Source organism: Xenopus laevis, chromosome 1S (genome assembly GCF_017654675.1).
Source record: "Xenopus laevis strain J_2021 chromosome 1S, Xenopus_laevis_v10.1, whole genome shotgun sequence".
Classification (NCBI taxonomy): Eukaryota; Metazoa; Chordata; class Amphibia; order Anura; family Pipidae; genus Xenopus; species Xenopus laevis.
The window spans coordinates 104,737,025-104,754,624 of NC_054372.1; the positions used below are offsets into that span (position 1 = coordinate 104,737,025).

A 17,600-nucleotide genomic window follows, 5' to 3' on the forward strand; every position below is an offset into this window, starting at 1 on the left:
TAAAGGAGAAGGAAAGGTTAAAACTAAGTAAAGGTGGCCATACACTGGCCGATAAAAGCTGCCGACAGACCGAGTCGGCAGCTTATTGGCCCGTGTATGGGGGCCCCCGACGGGCTTCCCCCGATCGAGATCTGGCCGAAAGTCGGGCAGATCTCGATCGGATGGGGTTAAAAATCCCGTCGGATCGCGGCCGCATCTGTTCGTTGATGCGGTCCCGCGATCCGACCGCCCGTTTGCAAACGTGAAGGATCCGATCGTTGGGCCCTAGGGCCCACGATCGGATCAGCCCGATATTGCCCACCTCAAGGTGGGCATATCGGAGGGAGATCCGCTCGTTTGGCGACATCGCCAAACGAGCGGATCTATCCGTGTATGGCCACCTTAAGCGTTATCAGAAAGGTCCACCTAAATATACCAGTAAACCCTCAAAGAGAAGTGTCTTGAAAAGACACTACAGGTATGGGACCTGTTATCCAGAATGCTCAGGACCTGGGGTTTTCCGGATAATGGATCTTTCCGTAATTTGGATCTTCATACCTTAAATCTACTAGAAAATCATGTAAACGTTGAATAAACCCAAAAGGCTGGTTTTGTTTCCAATAAGGATTACGTTTGGATCAAGTACCAAGTACTGATTTATTATTACAAAGAAAAGGGAAATCATGTTTAAAAAATTTGGATTATTTCATTATAATGGAGTCTATGGGAGACGGTCATTTCGTAATTTTGAGCTTTCTGGATAACGGGTTTCCGAATAACTGATCCTATACCTGTATATAGATAATAGTAATTCAGCAGATGAGACCAAATACTTCTTTCCATGAAATCTTCCAGAGTATTATAAGGTTGTATTTTTTGAATTGTATTGTGGAGCCAAGGCCAGCCATTTCAGGGGATGGAGCATGGGAGCCTATATAGGAAAAAATGTTTTGTTTTTTTTTTGCTCTTCCCCTTCCTTCTGGGTTAGGGGTGCCACACTTCTCCCAGACTGGTGCTGGTGCAACATCGTTTCTGTAAAAGGAGTTGTCACTTTTGTTTGCTTCTAAGGCAACAGCACACATAAATACAGTCAAAATATAAAAGAAAGAGGATCTAGGATCCTGCAGTCCACTTCCTCGGCCACAACGTGCAGTCCTAGGCGCACAAGGGTGACGCATTTTGTCTTGAGGCTTTGAGGAAGTCACAAGTCGAAACGCATCAGGCTGTGACGTCACCCGTGTGCGCCTAGGACTACACGTTGCGGTTGAATGCCAGCAAATCTTTTGAATTGTATTGTGGAGCCAAGGCCAGCCATTTCAGGGGATGGAGCATGGGAGCCTATATAGGAAAAAATGTTTTGTTTTTTTTTTTGCTCTTCCCCTTCCTTCTGGGTTAGGGGTGCCACACTTCTCCCAGACTGGTGCTGGTGCAACATCGTTTCTGTAAAAGGAGTTGTCACTTTTGTTTGCTTCTAAGGCAACAGCACACATAAATACAGTCAAAATATAAAAGAAAGAGGATCTAGGATCCTGCAGTCCACTTCCTCGGCCACAACGTGCAGTCCTAGGCGCACAAGGGTGACGCATTTTGTCTTGAGGCTTTGAGGAAGTCACAAGTCGAAACGCATCAGGCTGTGACGTCACCCGTGTGCGCCTAGGACTACACGTTGCGGTTGAATGCCAGCAAATCTTTTGAATTGTATTGTGGAGCCAAGGCCAGCCATTTCAGGGGATGGAGCATGGGAGCCTATATAGGAAAAAATGTTTTGTTTTTTTTTTGCTCTTCCCCTTCCTTCTGGGTTAGGGGTGCCACACTTCTCCCAGACTGGTGCTGGTGCAACATCATTTCTGTAATAGGAGTTGTCACTTTTGTTTGCTTCTTAGGCAACAGCACACATAAATACAGTCAAAATATAAAAGAAAGAGGATCTAGGATCCTGCAGTCCACTTCCTCGGCCGCAACGCATTTTGTCTTGAGGCTTTCAGGAAGTCTCAAGACGAAATGCGTCAGGCTGTGACGTCACCCGTGTGCGCCTAGGACTTCACGTTGCGGTTGAACGCCGGCAAATAACAACTGACCGCACTAGAAAGGGCACTAGAAAGGTCCGGACTTTGGCATTACGGGGACATTAATACACAGTGTATTGCATTGTGGAAATGTGAGTTTAATTTTTTATACATATTTTACTATTAAAGAAGATTTTACACAATTTTAAGCACATTCCTATAGAACTATTGGAGAACTGGAGACTAAAGAACACACAGTCTGTGAAAGTCAACACTTTGTTTAAGGGTCCATAAAAGTACCTATAGGTGTATGGTTAAGGTCAAAAATACTGCACTATATTAGACAATTTTGTTCCTTTTTATCTATCCTCAAGCTGGGCCATCTATTTAATATTGTGACACACAAATACAGTGCTGCATTCAACTGCAATTATATATAAATCCAGATTATGAGAATGGAAACACAAACATTTAAATTAATATGAACACACAGAACACATTCTTAATTTACATTACATGGTACGCAACAGTACACCAATCACAGTATTATTTTGATTTGAAAAAAGATAGTGATTATTTTAAACTGTGTGACTTGGTGGAACATGGCAAGCCATCTAAGACATATGTATAAGAACAGCTTGCTTCATCTGTAGGATGAAAACAGACCAGTACAATAAGTTTTTTTTAACATATTAATTTGCAGCACCTAAATGTGTATTCCTTTAAAAGCCTGTCTGGCTTATTGGGTTCTGGAAAATCTTGGTTTTATACACTATTATTCAAAACATAGCCATGCTGAGTCATTAATGTTATCCCAGAACACTGAGTGAGAACATAGACAATCCAGTTTGTGGAGTGTTACAGACTTTTCTAATAACAGAATAAAATGACATCCGTTTCCTTTTTCTCCAGGAAATGAAAACTTGGATGGAGCAGTAAAGAAGTTGCCTGTTTGGAGTGTAAGGGAGGACGTTTGTAACTTATAATCTTATCACCACTGTGACCTCAGTCTTGTTTTCTTAAGTGTCCTTGTTCTTCCGCAGTCTTTCATCCACAAATGTCTTCTACTGCTAACAGGTATGAATTTCTCTTCAGGCTTACTCTGAACTGCTGTATTTAGCTGGAGCTCTGATGGATAATGGGTTTGGGTCTCACTCCAGCAATGGCATTTCGAGGTGCAAGGGCTTGCTGTATTCTGTATTGTAGGGAAAATAAAAAAGGTGCTGTTTATTTAACGGTGAGACCGTGTCTTGCCTATGACAATGTCACTTGTTTGTGATACAGGCAGGTAAGTATTTATTAAAGAGTTACCCACCCAAGAAAACAAATTCTACTGAGCACTTCAGTGTATATAATAATGTGTATATACATGCACAAAATATTTCCAGTATCTTTTATGCAGTTACACCAGACCTATACATTTCTCAAAAGAAAATGGCAATGACTATGCACCGTGGTCTGTTTGTCCCCACTGTGTTGCATGTTGGAGACACTCATGTGGCTCTTGCTTCTCCAGCAACTGCATGTTGGCTAGTCTCTCTCTAACAAAAACCTCATTAATAGGATCCTGCTTCCCCCAGCCATTAACACATTTTAATAGTTGAAAAGATTCCTGACTGGAGGTTTATAAAAACCCAGTGCAAAATTTGCCATGTTTTAGCAAATGGCAACAAGTAGGGCAAAGAGAAACAGACCTGCATTGCAGGATATTTAAACACTCTTGTGACAGGGAGACTGAATTAATAGGAGTTACCTACAACAAAAAAGTATTTTATGTTGCAATATACTATCTTAAGAGCAAATAGGCTTTTAATGTGAGTGTCCATTACAGAGTGTTCTGTACTTCTTTATAAAATGTAGTTGAATTCTGTTCATACATCAACTTCCTGCGTAATTTGTGTACATGGAGAGTGTGTTGTCTACTCATTATATTAACTTTTGCGCATTACACAGATTATATAACTTTAAAACAGCTCTTTCCTTGTCCTTTCTTCACATTACACTGCATTTGAAGCTTCACATAAAGTGCAGAAAAAGGCCTTTGGTTCACTAACAACTCCTGTTTTTAGCTTTATCCCATATCCTGCTAGTACAGAGGAAAAGCCGGGCTGCTAGTCACATGTCTCATTGTTTCTGATTAAACTGGCAATAATTTCATCCTGCAGATGAAATGCTTTCTAATAGGCAATCTTTTCATTTTGGCAAATATCTGGGTCATTACATTGCAAAGAAAATATCACTCATCTGGTTTTCTCTATTCTTGATGCTGAGAGTGCATTTGGAAAATATATGCTTTTTAGCAACATTTTACTTCTGTCCATATAAAGCAAAGGGAAAATTGAACCGCTCCTATATCCCTACTTTTCATGTCTTTTATTCAGATCTGCTTTATCTTTCTATCTCTATTATTTTACATAATACTATACACAAAACCAATTGAGCAGCAATTGTGGTCTGTACAGATATACACACATATTCAAAATGGACAAAAAGGGCAAATATACTGACTCGTGATTAATGGTGTATCTGTGTGAGGCTTTCTTGGGAATTCCCTAAGACTCAATTAAGAGACACTGGATTTCAGTCAGATTAATCTGCTGTCGTTTTATTTGAATTATAGAAGGTTGCAAATTAAAACACCACTCTCTACTGATTTTCCCCCTAAAAACAGATTTTTAATTATGGGTCTGCTAAAAAAAAAACAGGTTTCCAGTAGGGTTTCTGTCTTGCAGTATATTTAAAAAACTGAGGTTTTTTAACACATTAAAAATAATATAAGCTTTATCTCACTGAAATTAGTGTTTTTGAAATCTTAGTTTTCATCAAAAAAAAAATTCTGTCCCATTTCCCCCTCTCAAATTCTATATACAGGTATCGGATCCAATATCCGGAAACCCATTATCCAGAAATCTCCAAATTACAGAAAGGCCATCTCCCAGAGACTCATTCCATTTTATCCAAATAATCCAAATTTTTAAAAAATGATTTCCTTTTTCTCTCTAATAATAAAACAGTTCCTTGTACTTGATCCAAACTAAGGTGTCAGTTTACTAAGGTGTGATAAGCAGCGATAATAGTCTGCAGCAGAAAATACGCAAGAAAATCTGCAAGATCAATTATACTAAAGTGCGAGCATACAACAAGTCCAAGGGCTGCCAGCACTCTCGATAAAGTTACTTAAATTTGCCTGGGTGCTCTGCCAATAAATTATCCATAACTACTACAAGAAGGTCCGCACTCTCAGGACTTATAAAAATCATAATATTTATTATAAATGACTAACGTTTCGGCTAGGTCCCTAGCCTTTATCAAACTTTGAGAAAGGCTAGGGACCTAGCCGAAACGTTAGTCATATATATATATAAGTTCAAATTGGACCAGCACTCCAGTAGTATTTTAAACTAAAATTTAAAAACATGAGAGAGAGAGAATGAAGATCGCACTCGCAGGTTGATGGCACAGTTGATGTCATTATCGTGAGTGCCGGTGCCGGTTCTTTCTTCATTGTGTATATATATATATATATTTTGTATTAGTGTAGCCATTGGCTACGGTGGTGGCAACAAAAATCTGCAAGATTTAAACCAGATTATGCAGTTAACCTAAATGAGCATCAAAAAACTCGCAATTCGTCAGAAAAAATGCTGAAACGAACTGCTACACTTAATTAATGCCACTTATCACAAGACAAATTGGTCTCATCGCACTTTAGTAAACATGCGAGCATTGCCAATTTTATCGCAAGAATACTCTCAGCGATAATGGACGATGATTTATTGACAATTTTTACGAACTTTAGTAAACGGACCTCTCAGCTACAATTAATCCTTATTGTAAGCTAGACCAGCCTATTGGGTTTATTTAATGTTTACATGATTTTCCAGTAGAGACATGAAGATCCAATTTATGGAACGATCGGTTCTCGAGAAAACCCAGGTCCCAAGCATTTTTGACAACCGGTCCCATACCTGTACAGGCTTCATGTCTGAGTCAGTTTTTATTTTTGATGGACAGGTAGTGCTAATAGGCTATCGGTCTGTGTTCCTTTTGCATACGCCACGAGTGTTTTCCAAAAAACTGATTCCACAACAGATCCTGCATGTTTGAAGGCAAATTACTGAGAGGGGAATAATGAAGGGCAACCTGATTGTTTTAGAAATGGTGTAGAATTTTTAATTGACTATATCTAAAAATTCATGTTGAAGGGGCAGATTTATCAAGGGTCGAATTTCGAAGTGAAAAAAATTTCGAAATTGGACCATCGAATAGGGTAGTCCGACATTCGGAGTCGAAGGATTTTTACAATCGTTTTTCGAATCGTACGATTGTACAAAAAAATCTTTTGACTTCTCAAAACTTAGCCAAATACTTGCTATAGGTTCTAGTAGGTCCCCATAGGCTTACATAGCAATTCGGCAGGTTTAAGTGTCGGAAGTTTTTTAAAGAGACACTACTTCGATTTTTTAATGGTCGAATTTGTGAAGTATTTTCAATCCAAATTGAAGTCGAATTTGGCTTATTCGATGGTCGAATGAACCCAAAAATTACTTTGAAATTCGAAGTTTTTTCATTCAAAAATTCACTTCGACCCTTAGTAAATGGGCCCCGAAGTGTTATGAAAGTAAATGTAGACTTGTAAAAATATTAATTCATATAATTTGGAAAAATGGTATATGGGGTAATTTTCGAAGACCATGGACAGATGAGGAGTGTATGTTTGGTAGGTTCAGGCCACCCCTGTCCTTACAGGGCACAGAATGCAGGCTGTACCTACAACTGACTGAAAGTTGTTTGTCAGCCTGATCCTGCCTGATTGTGTTTTGGGCTGACCCATGCTTCACTGATATCTAGTACTTGATGTACAGTGCTGTGTGCAAAAGTAGTTTTATATACATACAGTACTTGCAAATACTTATGACTAAATCAGTTATATTCAACTGGATAGACACACATTTAGCTCATGCTACGCTAAAACACAGGTTGCAAAGAAAAAAGAAATAAAGGGCTATCTTTTTTTTTTAATATTGATGTAATTACCTAGCAAACAGCTCCCTCACCTACCATTATCTACCGATATACCAGTATAATATTATTGTAATTAGTTACACAGATTGTTGGCTTCCAACTGCTGTCGCTATGACGCTGGGAGCAAACCAGGTAGAGTCAAATACGGAGGTGTACAATGAGAACTGGCAGGTTTCTCTAGAATAAATGAATAAATCAAAGTAATGTACTAGTATGTAATCATACTGTAACAATCAATGATTGGGGGATTGTGCACTTGTGTTATTTATTTCTATAATTTTTTTCTGTCTGTATCCATGGTGGAAAGAGTTCAATAGACCAATCAAAAGCTGCCAATAGGCAGCAGTGGCTGGTAAGCTCTGAACTGCTAGAATAAAACTAATCAGATAAAAACTGAGACTGCAATATGGGTATATACTGTACAGTGCATTGATTCACATTATTATATATATATTTTGTTTATACATCCAGAGTAACACTTGACATTGAGTCTTATTGTACAAATGATGGTAAATTATGTTTTCATAAAATTATATTAAAATATAAAAGGGCAGATTTGCAATTTGAACTGGAAATTATTTTTTTAGACTTACAGAATTACTAATATGAAGGAGTGATTCCCTGGTATTTTAGAAAAGATACTATATGATCTTCTAAGACTGTGGCATTCTTATCATGTTTCTTAGGTCAATGTGGCATTTAACCCATCAATATCTGTATAAGTGACTATATGATAAAAATAAAAAGACAGTGGGGGTCATTTATAAATTTGTGAATTTATTTGCCCTGTGCAAATTTTTTTTCACAATGTGAATGTCTATAAGAGCTTTTTAAATATGTAAAAAAGACAGTGGGGGTCATTTATAAACTTCGCGCAAGGCAGATTGGTTCGCAAAGTGAATTTATTTGCCCTGTGCATAGTTATATTTATAAAGATGAATGTATGGTGCAAACAGAATTGCGAATATTTACGCGCACACTCTGCAACTGAATTAAGCCACAACTGTGTTGGTGGAGAAAATATTCGCAAAACAGTTTCGCAAAGTGCGAATTTAAGTTACTGTCCCCACTATTTTCACGTACAACAACCTCGCACATTGGGTGCGTTCGCGCAAACTCATTTGTGTGCCATTTGCGTAAATTTATTCACAATGCGAATTCGCAAAAATCGGAAAGACGGGCAGAGCAGTGCAATATATTAACATTCAGGAAAAAAACATGGGCAATACAACCATTTGCAAATAGATATGTGCTGCGCAAACATTATAAATGACCCCCAATGTCTTATTTAATACCCGTTTAATTATTTTTTATATAATTTTAATGTTTCAGAAAAGTACAAATATGAGGGATCTTTTACTAAAATATAGCATAGCTAAAAAAAAATCACCTTGTTTTACTGCAACCAGGTGAAAATCTTTGAGCTTTCATTGTGGGGGCAACAAATTTTTAGATAGACCATAGTGCGGGCAGATGCAACTCGTGCCTCTCATGTAAGGGGCAGCATATAGACATATGCACATCCCTTACCTACATGTCATTCTTAAGGTGCAGAAAATGAAGGTTCATTCGTAACCTTGTAATTAATTGTGCCAGTGCTTGCATTAACTGGAAGGAAAATGAGCCCTATGGTATTTTTAACAATAAATATTTACATTGTATAACTTTATCATATACCTCATTTTATACATGTTGTCACTTAATTCCTGATCCTGGAAAAACTAGTGCCAAAAGCCATGTTTTTTTAACTTTTTTTCTGGGATCTCAAATTAAATTAATTAATAATGCCTCTTTTTTAATTTACTAAAAGGGGTGATTGTGACCCACCAACAATTCAAACCATAAGTTTAGAATCAATAAATCAATAACAAAATAACTTTACACTCCTCTCATACAGTCAGCAATGGTTTAAACATAACTCTCAAGTTGCTTGAGATCTGTGCAAGGCATGTTCCAGTCATGAGTGACCTACTATGATCTTATAGGCTTTTGGTTAATCAGGACAGTAATAGGGATATAGCTGTGTTTAAGCAATAAAGGACATCAGCAAGTCATGGCACAGTATGTGATAATCTTTAATAACCTATGTTTGGAATTGCACCCAATGGTGCCAATCTGTGCTCACATCAAAGGCAAAACTGCTATATTTAGCTAATGTATATTGTGTGTTAACATTACACTTGTGTTGAAAATATTGTTATAAAAGAATCTTGCAGTATTTATAGTGTTTTCTTCTCTGTAGGGAGCAGCCAATTTTTAGCACACGGGCTCATGTGTTTCAGATCGACCCAGTCACAAAAAAGAACTGGCTTCCAGCCAGCAAACATGCAGTCACAATATCTTACTTCTACGACGCTTCAAGGAATGTGTATCGCATCATCAGTGTGGGGGGCACTAAGGTGAGGGATAATATCTTGTGTGCAAGGTTGTAGCTGAGATGAGCTAGTTGTTCTAAACACGGATTATTCTGTTTCTGTAGGCCATCATCAACAGTACCATAACTCCAAACATGACATTTACCAAAACCTCGCAGAAGTTCGGACAATGGGCCGACAGCCGTGCAAACACTGTGTATGGATTGGGCTTTGCTTCTGAGCAGAATTTATCTCAGGTAACAGGTTGTATTACATATGTGAAGAAATGTTACTTGTCCTCCAATTGTGTTTGACCTTTTCTTATTTTTTGTAAAAACTTAGTATTAATATAGTATTTAGTATTTATTTGTAAAGTTTTGTGTTCTACCAGTTACCATGGCTTCTGTTAGTGTTGGTTGTTTGTGGGTTTCTCTCCTATTTTCACTAGTATAAAGTGCAAAATTGACTTTTTTTATACTTGGACTACCTAAGTACTTTACAAAGACCTTTATAGATTGGATAATGTTACACCGATACGTTATATCTATAGTAATAATTGTCAATTTTTGTATCTCCAGCTGCTATTGCATTATAAAAGCAAATGGATCAGCACCTTTAGGGGTAAATTTATCAAAGAGTAAAGTTCCACCACTAGAGTGAAATTCCGCAGCTCTCAATTCATTTCTATGGGATTTTGAAAGGCATATTTGTCTATGGGTGAAAGTGAGGGAAGCTGCCCGACTGGTGAAAGTGAAAGTTTACCCTTTGATAAATACGCCTATAAAAATCCCATAGAAATGAATGGAGTTTAACTATTAACTTCACTCTTTGATAAATATACCCCTTAGAATCACTGTCCTGTGAAAATAAGAGAATAACATTTTGAAAAGCAATCATCCCAAGACCTACTAACCACTGACTGGGTTACATTAAAGAAAACAAGTTGGCAGTTAAATGGAGTAATTAAACTACTAGCCAGGGGGACAGGCATTGGGTAGATCATTTTAGACTCAGCTCAAATGATTTTCTTTTAAATGATTTATCAATGGACACATTGTTTATTTTCATGTCTTAATGATGTTCAGTTCTGTTACTGCAGATAGTAAAGTTTTTTGTGTTGATTATCCTGCATTCTGTTTTATACACAAATTGAGAAAGAAGAAATAAGTCTGCTTGTCCATCTCAACTTACGCTGAATTGTTTCCCACCACATCCCTTCTGCAGTTTGCGGAGAAATTTCAGGAAGTGAGGGAAGCTGCCCGACTGGCAAGGGAAAGATCTCAGGACAAGACTGAGCTGACAAACCCTGCACTTAATATTACTTCTCAGCAGGTAGGTTGGCTTTATATAGAGACTTGTGAGTTACAAGTTTGCAGAAAGGGCCTGTAGGTACTGTCTCTCTCAGTGGTGTAGTGAAAACATTCCTGTTTCATTGTTTCACAAACATGTACTCTCGTTCTTCTCTTTGTATCTCAATTTCGTTTCAACCATCAATTTTCTACCCTTTTCCTACCCATGTCTCTTAAAGGGTTTGTTCACCTTTGAATTAACTGTTAGTATGCTGTAGAGAGTGATATTCTGAGACAATTTGCAATTGTGTTTCATTATTTGTGTTTTTTGAGTTATTTGGCTTTTTATTCATCAGCTTACCAGTTAGAAACTTCAGCAATCTGGTTGTTTGGGTTCTAGCAACTATGCATTGATTAGAATAAGAAACTGTAATATGAAAAGGAAAGGGCCTGAATAGAAAGACAAGTAATAAAAAGTAGCAATAACAATAAATTTGTCAAATTATTAAAAAGCAAAAATTAAAACCGAAAAGTTGCTTAGAATTCACCATTATATAAGATACTAAAAGTTAACTTAAAGGTGAACCACCACTTTAATTCCTTTTTCTTGGTCGTCCCTAGGCAGCACCGTTCATCAGTGGGTTAGAACCTTCCTCTCTAGGAGGCAGGGTGGAAGTAGAAAATAAAGAACACTCCTCTTCCCTGTATTAACCCCACTCCCAACAGTTTTTTTCTGTCCAGCATCCTGGAGGTAGGATGTCAGTGGAGCTCTGTTCCCTTACATTCATATTAGATATTAATGTCCTCAGAGTACCCTTGAGTGGCTTGCTTCAGCGCTGCCAGGGTCCTGCTAAATAGGGCAACAACGTACATACAACGAGTGAGATATGGGGCTCCACTGAGATATACTTCTGAGTTATCCAGGAGTACCTCTCCCTCCGTTTATTGCGAGCACTACCATAAAATTTAAATTGAGTGCTCATTTAGGGGACTTCCGGCCACCATCTCACTGGCACTTCCCCCTCCCCAAAAAAAAAAAATCTTGCGTGGGTTAGTGCAAACTTATTGTTCGGAAAGACTGTGCAAATTATAATTGTGAATTGAGGAGACTCCGCGAGACCTCCACTCTCCTCCAGCATCCTATATACAGGTGAGATTAACAAGCCAATTCCAGAGAACTCCTTCACAATGATTTCTTCAGCCATCAATACCAACCTCCCCCCTTCAAGAGACAAGCTTTAAAACAAGAAATATCAGACATTCTATACGCCCATACCATCATCACAGTTTCCCTAAGACCTGTGTTGGATCTCAAGTTCCTAAACTAATTTCTTTACATCCCATCGTTCAAGATGGAATCACTGAGATCAATTATTGCCAATGTGGAGGATGGGGATTAGTTCACATCCATCGACTTGCAGGAGGCTTACCTCCACATTACCCATTCACGAAGACCACCAGCGATAGCTACGCTTCACACACCGAAAAGAGCACTTCCAATTTCGAGCCCTACCATTTGGCTTAGCAACGGCCTTTTTGGTCTTCACAAAGGTCATGGCGGTGCTTGTAGCGCACCTGCGGCAACATTTAGGTCATATCCTACCTGGACGACCTACCCATAAGGTCCCCATCACAAGCAACATCCTCGGCAAACATCAATCTCTGTATTCAGGTTTTGGAAGTTCATGTATGGAATATACACACCTCAAAAAGCACCTTGATCCCTACTCAGGAAGTTATCTTTTTGGGAGTCAAATTCGACTCCATACAACACAAAGTGTTTCTCACACCTCAAAACAGATCAAAATTCAGACAGTAGCTTGCCAAGACATTACACAACCGTCAATATCTGTAAGCGCAGGCATGCGTGTTCTAGGCCTCATGTCCTCGTCGATCAAAGTAGTGCCCTTCTTTCAAGCACACATTAGGTCCCTGCAGCTACAATTCCTGTGGAAGTGGCACAAGGTAAGAGACAACCTAGAAGCCCACATCACCCTCACAAAACCCACCAAAGACTCTCTCTGGTGGTGGTACAGGAATCCAACCTGCAAAAGGGAAACCGGTGCTCCATAGGAAACTGGCTGGTCATTTCCACAGATGCCAGTCTCTCGGGCTGGGTGGCATTTTTGCACACAGGACCATTCAGGGTCAGTGGTCTCTCGAAGAATCCACACTGCATATCATCGTCCTAGAACTCAGAGCAGTCTTCCTCTCACTATTACACTAGACAGACCTGCTAAAAGGCCATCCCATAAAGATAAATTCAGACAATGCCACCGCAGTGGCATACATAAACCAGCAGGGCGGTACGCACAGCAGGGCGGCATGGAAAGCGACATCCTGCAGTGGGCAGAAACCAACTCGTGTTGGCTGGCTGCCGTGTACATCCCAGGCTTGCTGAACTGGGAGGTGGACTTACTCAGCCAATCCAACATTTTTCCGGGAGAATGGAGGCTTCACAAAGCAGACCACAGCCAGATGGGGTCTCAAGACCAACAGATTCAACCCTCAAGTGCTACAGTATTGCTCACGACACCACGACCCCAAAGCGTACTCAATAGACGCAATAACATTAACTTGTTATTAAAGGATTTTCACCTGGTATATCTCTTCCCACCCATACCCATGATACATCCCATTCTTCCAGTGTCCTCTAGTTGTTTCAGACAACAGCAATAGTGATAATTTCGTTCCGGCCCCAACGTGCTTGCTTTTTTTGTCCTCAGAAAGCTGTCCATAGCCTCTCCATGGACTCTACCTCGAAGGCCAGACCCCCTGCTACAAGGACCATGCTTGAGTTTCTACAACACGGTCTCGACATGGAATTAGGGACCAATTCACTCAGAATACAGATCTCTGCCCTGTCGGTTCTATCCCAACATCAACTGGCAGCACTGCTAGAGGTTAGGACCTTTATCCAAGCAGTAAACCACATCAGACCATCATATCACGAACCTCTTCTTCCATGGAACCTGAACTTGATTCTTCGCCCTTCAGGGGCATCCATTTGAACCCCTGGCATCCATAGGCATCAAGCTCCTCCCTTGGAAAACAGCTTTCCTGGTGGACATTGCTTCAGCCAGGAGAGTATCCAAAATCTGAGCTCTAAGCCACAAACCACAATTCTACATATTCCATGAAGACAAAGTGTTACTTCAAACGGTACCCACATTCCTTCCCAAGGTGGCCTCAGAGTTCCACCTAAACCAAGAAATCACCTTACCATCCTTCTGCCCAAAACTGACCAACCAGAAGGTGCTTTTACAAAATCTAGACGTTATAAGAGCACTCAAATTCTATCTTCATAGAACTTGAAGCATTCAGGAAATCTGAGGCACTATTCATACTCCACGGCTCCAACAGTCAGCGACTGAAAGCATCCAAAGCTTCCATTGCTTGTGGATCAAGACCTCATTGTCTTCACTAAGCACTAAGCATATCGTGGGAGCTCTACAACCAAGCCTCCACTGAGCAGATCTGCAAGGCAGCCATGTGGTTTTACAAATTTAATGTGTTCACTTCAAAAGAAGCCAGTTTCAGCAGGAAGGTCCTGCAAGCAGTTGTTTAAGTTCACCACAGTTCTACCGCATGTTGGCGCACTGTCCTACCGCTATCTTGGCACAGCTATTTCTGTGCTCTCACTATCAGCCCTCTCAGGTGACACATACTAACCTCTTTTCCCTCCCTTTTGCTCCTTTGGGACTCATCCACTGGTGACCTGTGCTGCCTAGGGATGACTGAGAAAAGGAGATTTGTTTTCTACTCACCGATAAATCTCTTTCTTGGAGTCCCATAGAGGCAGCACAGGAAGTTGCGAGCTCTCAATCTTCTCTTCTTGTGCTTTTCTAGTGGGAACTGTTGGGGTGGGGTTAATATAGGGAGAACCCTGTAGAAGGGTTCTTCGTTTTCTACTTCCATCTTGCCTTACTAGAGGGAAAGGTATTAACCCACTGGTGACCTGTGCTGCCTCAACGGAACTCCAAGAAAGAGATTTATCAATGAGTAGAAAACATCTGATTTTCTCCCATTAGAATCTTCTGCTCATCTGTTCAGTTAGCACACCTGCCTCCAGAATTGAGGCGAGGTTCCATGGAGGTTCCAGAGCCACATTCTAGCATCTTAATACATTGGCATTCAATCTTCTCACTCAGTAGAAGCAGGTGCGCTCCGCCAATGAGGCGAGCTGAGGCGCTCGCCTCAGGCGGCAGCGCCAGATAAGTTTCCAGGGGCGGCAAAAAGCCGCTCCTGTCACTTTAAAGAGCCGAATTTCCGGTTTTGAAACAGGAAATTCGGCTTTACTAGCGCGAGAGAGCGCAGTTGCGCTCTCCGCACTAGTGTTTCTGCCAGGGAAGGGGCGGCATTTAAGGAGCCGCCTCAGGCGGCGTCTTCATTAGAATCGGCGCTGAGTAGAAGACACTGGTGCAACCTTCTGGATTAACCACTGCCATGGCAGGGAATTAAGCAGATGGGACAAAAGCTCACTGTTTGTTTTTAACAAGCTGTTATCTTGTTGCTGCCTGGGAACTACAGATACTCAAAATCCATAATTTGTAGCATTGTATGGTACACCCACTGGATTAACTATTCAAAGCGCTTTCCGCAATCAACACCTGCATATTTAGCTTGCAAGACAGTTTAATTCATAGAGGCAAATGATTTGTTTTTAGATGACTTTCTCCAAAATATACTGCCCCACTTGCAGCTGGCCTGTTAGATTCAATAGCTATGTTTAATTGCTGGCGCATCAAATATACACAATAGTTCAGCTTGGCTGTTGAAGACTGTTTTGTCTGTAAAGGAACCATCCAATTGCTTTGTGATTTTTCCTAAACTATTTAAAGCAGGAAGGACAGTTTAACATTGTACAAATCCTTGTTATTACACAAGGCTGCACATTTAAAGGGCCCACTCACTTTTAAAACCATTAGTACATGCTATGACCTAGATTTTAGAGATGAGAAATCTATTTCACTGCTATGTTACTCTCTGTAGCAGTTTTAATGATCAATGAATTCTTTGAAGAAGATATTGATAAAATAGCCCCAGCGGACTAAAATGTTTTAGTGAAATATAATGCATTTTCACGGTTTATTGCTTATTTTTGTAATGCTGTGAAAAGTAGATTTGGTAGGCGTGCGCGCTAGTGCTCTTGCTTGCTTGGGGGGGGGCAGGTGTATGTGCGGCAGGGGCTCCAGAATGAGCTTTGCTGTATGGGCAGGGGTCAGAGGGGGCCCCGAGCAAAGTGGGCCCTGGGCCCCCCTGTCCGACCCTGCTCATAAATCAAAGCCATATACAGTATCCAGATTTGCATATAGATTGATTTTATCAGTGGAAGATATCGGAACATGGATTCTGAAGAGAAGGACATAAATAGCAGCCTAACTGTGATGATTCCTCTGCTTCTGTGTATTTTTTTAATGTATACCCTTGAAAGAAAGATGGCATTTTGCTTCCTCTTGATGGAGCATTGAAAAGATAGCTATTAGCCAAATTAGAATAAGTACCTGAGGTAAGGTGTAGCCATATAGAAAATAGACCCAGTGGTACAGATGTGTAGGAGGCCTAGTGGCATTCCTGATCAATATACAGTTCTAATGTATGGATGTGAAAATATATAATCTGCTCCAAGTCCAGGTTCTGTTGTAGCTCGAGTATCATCTAGTTACTTCAAGGACTACACACTTGCAGTGAGCTCCAGCTTGTAAAAAAAGTTGTGATGACATTTATTATCAAAATTATTTTGGACTTTACAGACAGTGTCCGGGTTACGTACAAGATAGGGTCTGTAGGTTTGTTCTTAAGTTGAATTTGTATGTAAAGGTGGCCATACAATGAGATATCCGCTCGTTTGGGGAATGGCGATCTTGCCAAAGGAGCGGATCCCTCACTTATATGGCCACCTTGAGGTGGGCGATATCGGGCTAATCCAATTGTGGGTCCTAGGGCCCAACGATCGGATCATAACGAAGGGTAAACGGGTGGTCAGATCGCATCAACGAACAGATGCGGCCGCAATCAGACAGGATTTTTAGTCCTGTCCAATCGAAATCTGGCCGACTTTCGGAGGGCCCCATACAGGGGCCAATAAGCTGCCAACACGGTCTATCGGCAGCTTTTATCGGCCAATGTATGGCCACCTTTAGTTGAAACATAGAGGCAGTGTTGGACTGGGATGCCAGGGGCCCACCAGAACATGTTAGTCCAGTGGACCATTCTCCAAACTATTTCTCCTCTTCCTCACCTCACTCGACCTCTATTTTTCAATTCTCTTTTCTTTCTATTCTGTTATTTATTATTCTTTATTTATTTAGCCTTCTGTTCCCATACAAAAGTAGGTAATGACCATGAAATAAGCCAAATGGTTAGAAGCAGGAGGGCCCACTGGCCCCATCCTGGTATCCCGATGGGCCAGTCCGACACTGTATAGAGGAGTTTGCAGGAATCTATGATCTGCAAACTCTATTTGTTCTAGGGAATAAGGATAGCCACCTAGCAACAGTATATATCACCACTTATTATCACATCAATGCTATGTAAGCAGTTCTGCAATTTTTACTAAAGATTTGGCAGACTTGTCGACAAAAAAAGTCAAAACAGAAAGGTAAAAATAAATACTAAGTTAAAACAAACATCTGTCTAAGTTGCAATTAATATGTGAATTTATATTTGTTAGTCGAGAGGATGCCACCTAGCAACAGCTGTTGGGTTAGGCAGCAGCCTCCCGAATAGATCGCTGGAAACTTCTGATGCTCTGAAAAGAGCGGGAAGATGTTACAGGAACAGGATCTCTTAACTCTTGCGAGATCTTGTTCCTTTCGGAAGACTGGTGATGGCTATCCTTAAGTATGTTTTCAAATAAGAGTGAAAAAACACATTTTTTAAATAAAACAGTGTAACTCTTTAATCCTTGAGATGGAGAGATAATAAAGAAACTTTAGTAAGATGTG

General features: G+C 40.2%; 1 protein-coding gene across 4 annotated transcripts in view; it reads left to right on the forward strand.

Annotated features, from left to right (window-relative positions):
- The window catches only part of homer3.S (homer scaffold protein 3 S homeolog), a 64,845-nt gene that overhangs the window by 13,580 nt on the left and 33,665 nt on the right, over positions 1 to 17,600 (forward strand). For 2 of the 4 annotated variants that reach the window (XM_041580067.1, XM_041580068.1), the window contains exons 2-6: positions 2,898 to 2,944; positions 3,029 to 3,062; positions 9,253 to 9,409; positions 9,490 to 9,621; positions 10,589 to 10,696. In XM_041580067.1, the coding sequence (XP_041436001.1) occupies positions 3,043 to 3,062; positions 9,253 to 9,409; positions 9,490 to 9,621; positions 10,589 to 10,696 (417 nt within the window). In that variant the 5' untranslated portion in view covers positions 2,898 to 2,944; positions 3,029 to 3,042. Of the gene's footprint in view, positions 1 to 2,897; positions 3,063 to 9,252; positions 9,410 to 9,489; positions 9,622 to 10,588; positions 10,697 to 17,600 lie in introns of all 4 variants that reach the window. The other 2 variants (XM_041580065.1, XM_041580066.1) reach the window with 1 other exon arrangement.